Source organism: Trichosurus vulpecula, chromosome 2 (genome assembly GCF_011100635.1).
Source record: "Trichosurus vulpecula isolate mTriVul1 chromosome 2, mTriVul1.pri, whole genome shotgun sequence".
Lineage (NCBI taxonomy): Eukaryota > Metazoa > Chordata > Mammalia > Diprotodontia > Phalangeridae > Trichosurus > Trichosurus vulpecula.
In genome coordinates, this window is record NC_050574.1 from 222,781,354 (window position 1) to 222,793,432 (window position 12,079).

The 12,079-nt window shown below is 35.2% G+C and overlaps 1 protein-coding gene across 1 annotated transcript in view; it reads right to left on the minus strand.

The window, feature by feature from the left end:
• LRP2 (LDL receptor related protein 2) overlaps positions 1-12,079 on the minus strand; it is a 263,004-nt gene that overhangs the window by 111,753 nt on the left and 139,172 nt on the right. The window contains 3 exon segments of the mRNA XM_036745398.1: positions 2,845-2,954; positions 6,117-6,260; positions 9,760-9,926. Coding sequence (XP_036601293.1) covers positions 2,845-2,954; positions 6,117-6,260; positions 9,760-9,926 — 421 coding nt within the window.

Genomic DNA, 12,079 nt, shown 5'->3' on the forward strand with positions numbered 1-12,079 from the left:
CCAACCTACCTTTCTAATCTTGTCATTCACACTCCCCCTATATACCATCACATCTTCCAGAAAAACATTACTTATTTGACATTCTTCTAATGTGCCCTATATTTTTCTATCTCCATTGCCTTTGCTTATTTCTTTCCCTACATCTGGATTTTCTTCTCCTTCACACATGACTGCCATCTTGTCTGCCAAAATCCTACTATCCCTCAAACCAAGATAAAATGTCATATCCCCAACAAGTTCTTCTCCAATTTTCCATAGGGAAGTGATCTCTCCTTTGCCTTAGTTCCCCTAGTACTTGACTTGTAACTCTGGCATTTCCCTATTAAACTGTAAGTTTTTTGAATGTAGAAATTATGATTTATTTATCTTTGTGTTCACCATACGACTCAGTGAAGTATCTATACATAGAAGGCAACAAGAGTTTGCTGATATTAAATGCCTCTTGAATCACTGAATGAATTATAAATAAGTAGAAAGACAATGAATTTTAAAAGAGGGGCTTAAGACCTAGCAATATATTGCTGGCAGAAAAAAATGATTAAACACTAAAGTGGGTTCACAAGAGAGTTTATGAAACTTTGCTCCTGAAACCCTTTAAGAATGAGATGGATGGATAAAGGCCTTGATTTGTATATTTGAGGAAATGTTCAAGATTAAATGACTCCTTCAAATCCCTTCCAGAGTTAGGATTCTGTGATCCTATAATTTTCAAATGTAAAACCCTACTAGAAAATTGTATTAAATTACTTTAAACAATCAATATTATTGGCTTGTATTTATGCTGATGTAAATATGTGATATAATAGACAAGTAGAATGAATTTTTGTTCAAACTCAATGGTTTCAAGTCCACAACTGGCATATGAAGAACATTTTATTGGTAACATTTTGGGGGCTGAAACACAAACTCAACCATTCCTCAACTGATAAATGGTCAAAAGATATGAAGAGGCAGTTTTCAGAGGAAGGTATCAATGCTACCAATAATCATATGAAAAAAAATACTCTAAATCACTAATAAGTAGAGAAATGTAAATCTAAACAACTCTGAGGTACCACCTCACACCCATTAGATTGGCTAAAGTGACAGAAAAGGAAAATGAATTCTAGAGAATGATTTGGAACTATGTCCAAAGAGTTATAAAACTGTGCATACCCTTTGATTCAGAAATACCACTACCAACTACGTATCCCAAGGAGATCAAAGAAAAAGAAAAAGACTCACAGAAAATATTTATAGTAGCTCTTTTTATGGTGGCAAAGAATTGGATACCGAAATTTATCAATTATGGAGTGGTTGAATGAATTAAAGGTATATGAATATGATGGAATACTCTTATGTTATAAGAAATGATGAAGGAAATGGTTTCAGAAAAACCTGGGAAGACTTATATGAATTGATGCAAAGTGAAGTGAGCAGAACAAGGAGAACAATCTACACAGTAACAGAAATATTGTAAAGATAATCAACTGTGAAAGATTTATTAACTCCTATCAATACAATAATCCAACACAAAGCCAAAAGATTGATGATGCAAAATGCTGTCTACGTGAAGATAAAGGACTGATGGACTCAAAGTGCAGAGTGAAGCATATTTTTTTTATTTTTCTTGGTTTTTTCTAATACAGCTAACATGAAAAATGGCTAATATGAAATATGTTTTGCATGACTTCATATGTATAATGAGTATCGTATTTCTTGCCTTCTCAATGGGTAAAGTAGAAGGAAGAAGGAGGGGAAAATTGTAACTGAAAATTTTTTTAAAGAAGCTAGTGAAAAAAAAGAACTAAAAATGATTGCACCTGAAACTCCAAACCAAGTTATGTACAATTTGCTTTCTTACAGCACATAATAAATTCAATATTTTTTCAAAGCTAGGAAGTTCTAGCAAGAAATAGTAACAATTACTGCATTTTCTGGTTCTTGTCCTACTGTATAGCAAAAAAGATTCTTATCATTGTATTCTCCTTTCCAAACCACATGGTCATGCAATAGCCTCATAAATAATATAGTCTTGTGCATGATTTAGTCTTGATTTAATCAAGAGATTAAAATGAAATAAAAGCACTGAAAAAAGATCAAGAATACTTAGCTTAGAAAATGGTAAATATTACTAAAAATAGAGTCCCTGAGAATCATAACAGACCAAACAGAAATCAATTACTCTATAATACTGCAAAAAATATCAGAATAAAACCAAAAGATTGAAAAAGTAGGGGAGGGTGGATCTAAGATATGTGATATGAAAAACAACTGACCTGGAAAACAATTCAAGGAGATATCATTTAAGAATTATCGGACTTCCTGTAAACCACGATTTAAAAAAAACCTTGGATAACATATTTTTAAAAATCACAAAAGAAAACTAACAAATCTATTAGAATCAAAGGACAAAGTAAAGACAGAGAGAAAGGCTCCACCAATCACCTCCTGAAAGAAACTGGTTTAAGTCCCAACAAAATACCACTGTCTACAAGAAGTCTTTCTTGATCCTCCTTTAATTCTAATGTCTTTCTCCTGTTGATTATTTATAGTTTATACTGTATATAGCTTGCTTGTACATAGCTATTTCCATAATGTCTCCCCCATTAGACTCTGAGCTCCTTGAGAGCAAAAACTACCTTTTGCCTCTTTTTGTATTAGCATGGTGCCTGGCACATAGAAAACGCTTAACAAATGCTTATTGACTGAATGACCACTTAAATACTAGGCACTGTACTAGAACCTGGTGATAAAGAGATAAAAATGAAACAATTCTTTTCCTCATGTTTATATGCTCCTGCATGTTTAATAGTATGAATAAGTTTGATGTTAAGAAGATCATGAGTAAATTTGTAAACTCACCCATGGACAGGATCAATAGTTATGCCAATTGGAAAGCCAGCTCCAAGAGAGGTCCCATCACTGGTAATCAGAGATTTTCTGTACCTTGTTTCACCTCGAAGTGTTAAAACCTATAATAGAAAAACATAACAGAAAAAGTAATAAGCAGCAGGAAAGCATACATATCACAACTAACTCACAAAGCATAAATATAGATGGGTAGAAGTTCTCATCAGATCAATGTAGTGGTTTACCAAGAGAATAGGATAGTATGCTGAGAAATAAAATATGAGAGGCAAAGTAGAAAGTGTCAAGTGACATGCAGACAATGGCATATAATTGTGTACTTCAGGGCTATGACAAAAGAACTCTATCAAATAATAATACCAGAAAAAGAAAAACTATTCATTCAAATATATTCTCTAGTTTCCTTAAAATTTTAAGAGAAAGAAATTCTTAAGGAAAAGTATTTCTCACTGGAGAAACTTTCAAAATTACAACCAGAAGGAACATAGCTTCAGAAAGGTCCAAAAAAAAATAATCTAATTTTTTTACTTAGAGACTTTACTCATCCTAAGATCTAAAACACAATAATGCCATGTCACCAATTATTGGTACTAATTCACTTGGCCACAATATTATCACCTGTCACATATTACTAAAGCTACACTACACATGGAGGCTGATCTGAGTTGTGGCAAATTCTGTTCCAAATCAACAGCTAGTCCATAGACCATAGTCCATAGACCATAGAGTCAATATGGTCTCGCAAAGGAAAGAATCATTAGTTAGCCTCCAAAAATCAGGCGGGGCTTTTCAATGTGGAAGACTGAACCCAAAAAAAATACTTCCAAGTTTTTACTAATATGAATACTTCCTGTACTTTATTGGGGAAAGGTGAGGGATAATGACAGAAAATATTTAAAGAATACTTATTGAGAAAGCAGAGAGCAAAAAATGAAGCAGGCTGCAAGGCAGACTAGAGACTGGGATTCTTGACCAAGTTCTACTGTGTGAACAAAGTAAGCCACCTAATTTCTGTAAGGCATCAGTTTCCTAGAAAATGAGGGAACTTGATGATCTCTAAGTCCCATCCAGCTCTAACATCCTTTCACTTGAGGAGTTTTGTCACCAAAAAAGCGCACCAGGGGAAATCCACAGTTTTTTGACCCTCATATTTTATTTCTCAGCATACTATCCTATTCTCTTTCCAAGACACTAGATTGATCCTATGAGTCTCTCTTCTTTCAAACTCATAGGATTGCTAAGAAGTCTTTCATTGCAACAAGTCTTTCATTTCCCAAAGTCTATGATTTTCTTTGTTCAAAAAGAAAGCCTCTTTTCCTTGTTTTTCTACATGGATGAGGTTCTCGTTCTCTCATGCTTTTCAAACTCCTTCTTTAGTTGCAAAATTCCTTTTAAAGAATAGACATATAGCTACCGCTAGTGGGAACCTGTGTGTCCATTTCTTCAGCACTTCTATCTTTAAAGTGAAATTAAAGAACTATCTTTATGTTTTAAAAAAAAGAGAGAGAAACAATAGTAGGGGAAATGCTCTCTTTTATTAATAAATGTATTAATAAAATTAATAAAACTGGCATCGGCAGAGAACTGCTTCACCTACAAATAAATCAATGGTATTTAAATCCTTCACAAAGGAAAAAAACAGACAAAAGATACCCAACTGTCTAATTAATCCATGGTTATTCTTCCTAAATAACTTTTATTGTTAATACCATAAAAATATTGTAAGAGACAAATGCTGATCCAATTGATGTAAATTAACTTACATCAAAGTTAAATTAATTAAATTTTGGACATAATATTTTGTTTGTATATTTGTACATTCATTAAATCACTCAAGAATCAAGATCAACCTAAAATCTTTTCTTACAGAGTTAAATGACTGTGCTAATATTCTGAATAGTGAATGGCTATGTTTTATTCAATACTTCCTATTATGTATTCCTCAAATTGGTTATATTTCATCTTGCTTAATTCCATTATACTATTGGAAAAGATAAAGATATATTAGTATATCATGCTTTGTTCTTACTGTGTACTCTCTAATTTACTCTAGGTGAGTTGTGTTACCTTAATATTACAAGCTCTAGTTGCAATGCCCCCTTCCTCTTTCTAAATAGACATCGGATTGAATAAGCCACAAACCCAAAGAGTTGACAGTTCATTCTTGAACAACAGTCACTAACTGACGACACATAACAAAATATATCATTTATTCAGAATATTTATGAAAAATTATCAAAGTCAACCATCATCCATTTGTTTCCGTATGGATATAAGCAAATAACATTTCCTTCTCCACTCAGTACAATCATATATTGACTCAGTATCTTGAGTTACTTCTGAAATTAGCCTAAGGGCTAATGCTTATCACATGCAAAAAATCCATCAAAATAATTCAAATTTAGTTTCTGTTCCCAAACTAAGGCAGAGACATCTAATAATCTGCCTCAAATCAGAAAAGTAATATTCAGCTTTTAATTAGAACTGAAATGAGGAGAAACAGTAAATACTCAGGAAGAGAGAAAGCAGCAGTAGTAATTCTTTTGAATTCATTTTCTCCAATAACTCTGAGAACTTTTAGTCTCCATACAAACAAAATATGCTTCCTCTTTCCTCCAACTCAGTATGAAAGGAAGGAAGGGAACAAACATTTATTAAGTACTTACCATGTACCAGGCATTGTCCTAAGTGTTTTGCTAATACTATGTCATTTGATCATCGTAATTGAGGCAGAGGTTAAGTGACTTGGCCAGGGCCACATATCTAGTATCTGAGGCTGAACTTGAACCCAGGTTTTCCAGACACCAGCACTCTATCCAGTGAGTTACCTAGATGCCTCAGTATATTTCTTTTTCAATAATTTCAAAATCTGCCTTATTATTTTATTTTTAATTTATTATTTTTCTAAATGATATCTTTATACGGTGAGAGAACCATTTTTTTAAAAAAAATTCCTCATTTCAGGAGCAAGGCAGAGAGCTGGCACAGTACATAGGACACTGGACTTGGAATCAGAAAGACCCAAGTTCAAATCCCTCCTCAGATACTAGCCTTGTGACACAAAGCAAATCACTTAAACTTTCTGTGCCTCAGTTTCCTCATCTATAAAGTGGAGCTAATAATAGCACTTAGTCATATGGTTAGAGGGAGGCTCAAATGAGTTAATATGTAAAGTATTCTATAAGTCTTATATGTATATATATATATATATGCACATATATGTATAAATGCTAGCTATTATTTAAAGAGGATTGTGGAATAATTACCTCAATCGAACGTGTTCCAGGATTGGTATAATAAAGATTTCTAGAAATCCAGTCTAAAGCTAGGCTTAATGGAGATCCCAAAACAGATGCAGGAGCAAACACTGTTCTGTTGGTGCCATCTGATTTCACTCTGTGAATTTCACCCTTAGAAAAAAAGGTAAAGAAAATGAGACAATTTCAAGGATAGGGATTCTTTTTAAAAAAATACAGTATTTTATTTTCCCCCAATTACGTGTTAAAACAATTTTTAAACATTTCTAAAGTTTTGAGTTCCAAATTCTATCTCTCCTTCCATCCCTCTCTTAAAGACAGGGATTCTTAATGAACATGCCTTTTCCTACCAAAAACTTTATTTGTCTAACACTTTATATATTTGATGCAAAAGTAACATCTACTATATGTTTTTTATTGGTAAATGTTCCTGGCTGTCAGATGTCAAAACCATGTTTCTGCCAATGCCTCATGCTAGAACTTCCCTCATCACCTGAAACCACTTTGTCCTGGAAGATCAAATCTCCCCTTCAGCCTTCTCAACCTGGAATATCCCTCTGTAAGGCCCCACTCTCTCCTCCCATTAGTCAGTTGCTCCTGGGACCTCCACTCTATGGAGGGCCTAAACTGGCCTTAATTCCCCTTCCCAGCCCTGAGTTTGGTTTCTGGACTTCAAAACCATGCTACCAAGCTGGGCATCTTCATTTGCAGCCTTCCTCCCATTTTTGGCTACCTTTTATGTGCAATCTTTCCCCGTAGAATGTAAGCTTCTTGAGGGCAGGGACTAACTTTCTCTCTGCTTGTATTTTTATCCCCAGTGCTTAGCACAGTGAATGGCACATAGTAAGCACTTAATAAATGTTTCCTTCCTTCCTTCCTCTCTCCCTCCCTTCCTTCTTTCCTTCCTCCCTCCCTCCTTTCTTTCCTCCCTCCCTCCCTTCCTCTCTCCCTCCCTTCCTCTCTCCCTCCCTTCCTCTCTCCCTCCCTCTCTTCCTTCCTTCCTTCTTTCCTTCCTTCCTTCCTTCTTTCCTTCCTTCCTTCCTTCTTTCCCTCCTTCCTTCCTTCCTTAATACTGGTGACATAACAAAACTGAATTTTAAGTGTATGGACTGAAATGTATGTTCTCCAGCTTGAATGGAGTGAGCAAACAGGATTCACTTCTTAGATTATAAATGAAGGTTAACTATAAAGATATTTCTTCTTTTATGACAGGAAGAATGATCACAATGACTCCACCAAAGATGTGAAATGTGAGGGCCTGGAAACTTGGTCTCAAGAAAGTGGTATATTATTCTGAAGCCAAGTAGCCCCAAACTGTGTCTCATCTATGTCACTTCTATCACCTTCTCTTACTCAAATTCCACTGGGGGAACAGGATGCCAGGTGATCTTGGGCTGTTCTCTGTTACATTGGAAGCTAATGTATGGACAGCAAATAAAGTGAGATAGAGAGAGACAAGGGAAGTGATGCAGGCAAAAGTTAAATCCTCAGTAACAAACTCACATCTACAGAAGGAATTGGACTCCTGCTGGGTGTGTACAGAAGTTGTGAGAGATTCCTAGCTCAGGTTTGCTACATTCCCAAACCTGCCAGAGTCCTCCTGTCACCTTGTCCAAAGAATTCCTATTTATTTAGAGTATATTATTTTTAAAAATTTACATTTATATATTATTCAATAATTATTAATAAAATTAATAATTAATAATTATTGAGAAGCATCCTTCAGAAAAGAGGTAAAAAACCATGACATAGAGGCTGCTAAGTAACCTCCAGGGAAATTCATGGTGCTACTCAAAAACTTCCCAACATATGTCCATTTTCTTTTCCCTTTTTTTTCTTCTTTCTCTCACCTCTTTTATTTTCCTAGTTTTCTCTCTCTCTCTCTCTTTCTCTCTATTCCCTTCCTAATTCTTTTCTTCTTCCTTTCTCTTTTTTTCCCTTTTCTTCTCCCTATGTTTTAAGTCTGTCAGTGACATTCAGTGGTACCACACCCATTGTTTAGCCCTAATTGGTGGCACTCAGGGCAAAAGGTTGCTGACCCTTGTTCTGTGGCAATTTCATGCTTTTATGTGAGTGTTTCAATAAGACACAGGCTGATGGGTACCAGGCATTGGCATGCATTAGGAGATTTTATTATGGAAGCAGTATTATGTGGTGGGAAAATTATTGGCTTTAGCATCAGAAGACCTGAGCTCAAGTCTTAGTTGTAACACTTATTAGGTATGTCACCATGGATAAGTCACTTAGGCTCTCAGAGTTTCAGCTTACTTATTTGTCAAATGAAGATAAGACTTGCATTACCTGCCTCACAAAGTTGTTGGGAGGAACCAAAGATATGTGAGATATTTTTTTAACTAAGAACTGTGATTTTGAAAAGGAAAATGACAAATGTTGGAGGGGATACAGGAGAATTAAGACACTAATACACTATCGTTGTGAACTGATTCAACCAACCATTCTGGGGAGCAAATTGTGCATCCACTTTGACCCAGCAATACCACTCCTAGGTCTATGCCCCAAAGAGATTAAAAAAAAATAAAGGAAAAAGACCTATATGTAAAAAGGACCTGTAAAAAGTATTTATAGCAGGTCCTTTGGTGGTGGCAAAGAATTGGGAATTGAGGAAAGGCTCATCAATTGGGGAATGGCTATTCAAGTTATGATATATGATTGTGATGGAATGTTATTGTGCTATTACATGAAATGTTGAACAGGATGCTCTCAGAAAAACCTGAAAAGACTTACATGAACTGATGTAAAATGAACTGAGCGGAACTTGGAAAACAATGTACACAGTTACAACATTGTATGATGCTCAGCTGTGAATGACTTAGCTATTCTCAGCAATACAGTGATCCAAGACAATTCCAAAGGAAATATGATGAAAAATGCTAACAAAATGTTTTCTTCCATGAATTGAAAATAAAATAAATTTTTTAAAAAAGAAAAGCGCTCTCCATCTCCAGAGAAAGAACTGATGGAGTCTGAATGTAGATAGAAGTATCTTTTTTAACTTTATCTTTCTTGGGGTTTTTTTTGGTCTGATTTCTTTCACAACATGATTAATATGAAAATATTTTTTTGCATGGCTATACATATGTAATCTGTATCAAATTGCCTGGCTTCTTGGGGAGGGGGGAAGGGAGAGAATTTGGAACTCAAAATTTTTTAAGAGAATGTTAAAAATTGTTTTTAGATGTAAATAGGTAAAAAAAGGGGAAAAAACTTAAAAAGGAAAAAAGTCATCCAAAATCTGTGGGAAAAAAACAACTATCATTTCAACCATGAAGGGAACTCTCAAGACAAAAATTCCCTTCACCAATGCAAACCTACAGCTTATTGTCTAAATGAGCTGCCTTGCCTAGAGCATATTAAGTGGCTTGCCCATGAGTCACACAGATAGTATCTGTTATAGTGTAATCTTAAACCAAAGTCTTCTTGACCACAAGGCTGGAACTTAATCCACTATGTACACTATGCTGCTTTTCAGTAATATAATTATGTGTGTCCAACTAATCAAAAGACTTGTTAATTCCATCCACTTCTGCACCATTTCACCAATTTCCACAATACAAAATATATTCTTCTCATAAAGACATTATTCAGGCTTTTCCAAAGCAACTTTAAATGTTCCCTAAAATATAACACTCACTGGATTTTCAACCCAATAGATGAACTGCTCTGAATCATCGAAGTCAACATCATAACCATTCTGTATCCCCGCGATAGGAACCATGGCATCATTGGTTTTCTCCTCAGGATTAAGGGAGATTCCATAAATTATATTCCTTCTTACGGTTATGAGGAAGGGTTGTTCATCTGTGAAAATAATATGACATCAATCAGAATTCCATTCTAATATTCTCTGCTTCGTAGAGAAATGGAATGCAGTGGGTTGTTACGTTTTTGTGGGATACATTTTCACTGTAGCAATAAATGCAAAGCACAAAAAATATTTATCCAAACAATCACAGCAGCATACAAGGGTTAATAAAAGATCTTAGTAAGGTCCAGTACCCTCAATTTTAGGGGTCCTAAATTTCCCATCTGGTCTTAAAGATCCAGCGGTCTTTTCACTGCTCTACATGGAGGGGAAACAGGGTCCTGCAGAATAAAGATAGGATCTGAAATCAGACAAACTGGGTTTGAATCCTGGTTTGGAAACTAAACACCTAACTGTGGGTAAGTCCCTTCAGCTCTCTAAGACTCAATTTCCTGATCCGCAAGATGACAGAGTAGGATCACTAAAGGTCTCTTCCAACTCCAAAGCCTGTTAAAGAAAGGCACTGCAAGCTTTCCATAATAAACCATTCCATGCTGGATGAATTTCAGATTAGGAAGTTCCTCTGTTACTTAAGTAGCTACTAGGATCATAGAATCTTCAATCCAGAACCATGAGGGCCCTCAGCAGCCATCTAATCCAACCCCACCATCTTAGAGATGATAAAACCGAGATCCAGAGAGGGAAAGGACTTAGCCAAGGTCATACAAGGAGTAAATATTAGAGGCAGGATTTGGATCTAGGTTTCCCAATTCTAGAGCCAATGCTCTTTGCACTGCTGTTTAGTCATTTTTCAGTTGCATCTGACCCTTCTTGACCCCATTTCCGGTTTTCTTGACAAGATATTGGAATGGTTTGTGTTTCATTCTCCAGCTCATTTTACAGATGAGGAAACTGAGGCAAACAGAGCAAAGTGAGTTGCTAGTAAAGTGTCTCAGGCTGGACTGAACCCAGGTCTCCCTGACTGCAGGCCAAGTACTCTACCCACTGGGCATCCTAGCTGTTCCTTTCTACTGTTCCAGAACACTAAAATCATACCTCATTTCTATAGGATCCTAAATCTAGAGGTAGAAGGGGTCTGTTGTCCAACCCCTTCGTTCTACAGATGAGGAAAATGAAGTTCAGAAAGGTTACATAAAAAAACCTGAGTCTAGTCTGAATTTCTAAGTCTGAACTTTAGAAAAATGTTAAAGAAATTATGCCATATTAGTTTCAAAATGTACAAAATTACAACCATAAAAGCTAATCAAGCATTGCCTAGTAAATGTCTTCAGGAGAACTTTATTCATAAATAGGAATGATTTACATTTAGCAAATTAAATATCTATATATAAATTTGTAATTTTAATATTTTAAAGATGTTTAAAAGTACGTTCTCCAACGAAACTTAAGTATCCCTCCTAAAACTTTATTTATGTTATTAGCTTGTAGACAATAAATTATTTTCAAAATAATGAAAACTTTAGGCTAACTTCTGTCCTAATTTTCGAAGTTCCAAATTAGCAGAACATAGATGCAATTTCACTGTATGTTTCCTTCAAAAGAAGGAAATAGCATCAGAATGTGTTTTATAGATTTAATCCTGGATTATTATATCATGTACATATAATCATATACTATGATTATTAATTATATACTGTTGTTCAGTTGTTTTCAGTCATGTCCAACTCTTTGTGACCCCATTTGAAGTTTTCTTGGCAAAGATACTGGAGTGTTTTGCTATTTCCTTCTCCAGCTCATTTTACAAAAGAGGCAGACAGGGTTAGGTGATCTGCCCAGGGTCACACAACTAGTGAGTGTATGAGGCCATATCTGAACTCAGGAAGGTGAGTCTTCCTGACTCCAGGCCCAGTACTCTATCCACTGAGCCTCCTAGATGGCTCAATGACACATGGCTCATGATTAAAGACTTACGTCTTCCCTTTTACCTGATAATCAGTGAACTTGGAAAGATTCTGCTGACAAATAAGTGTACTAATTTTATGTTCACATTTAATTTAGGCCTCCTTTTTTCTAGTATTTTGAAAAATTATACTTATCAACTTAAGCATAAATATTTTCTGAGAAACCATAATAACTAGTACTAGACTATCGGACTCTGAATTTTTGTGGAAGTATAATAATAATAAAAGTAGGTCATAGTCTAAAAATCTCAAAGACATGATTTTATTATCATATGCTGAATTTAGGA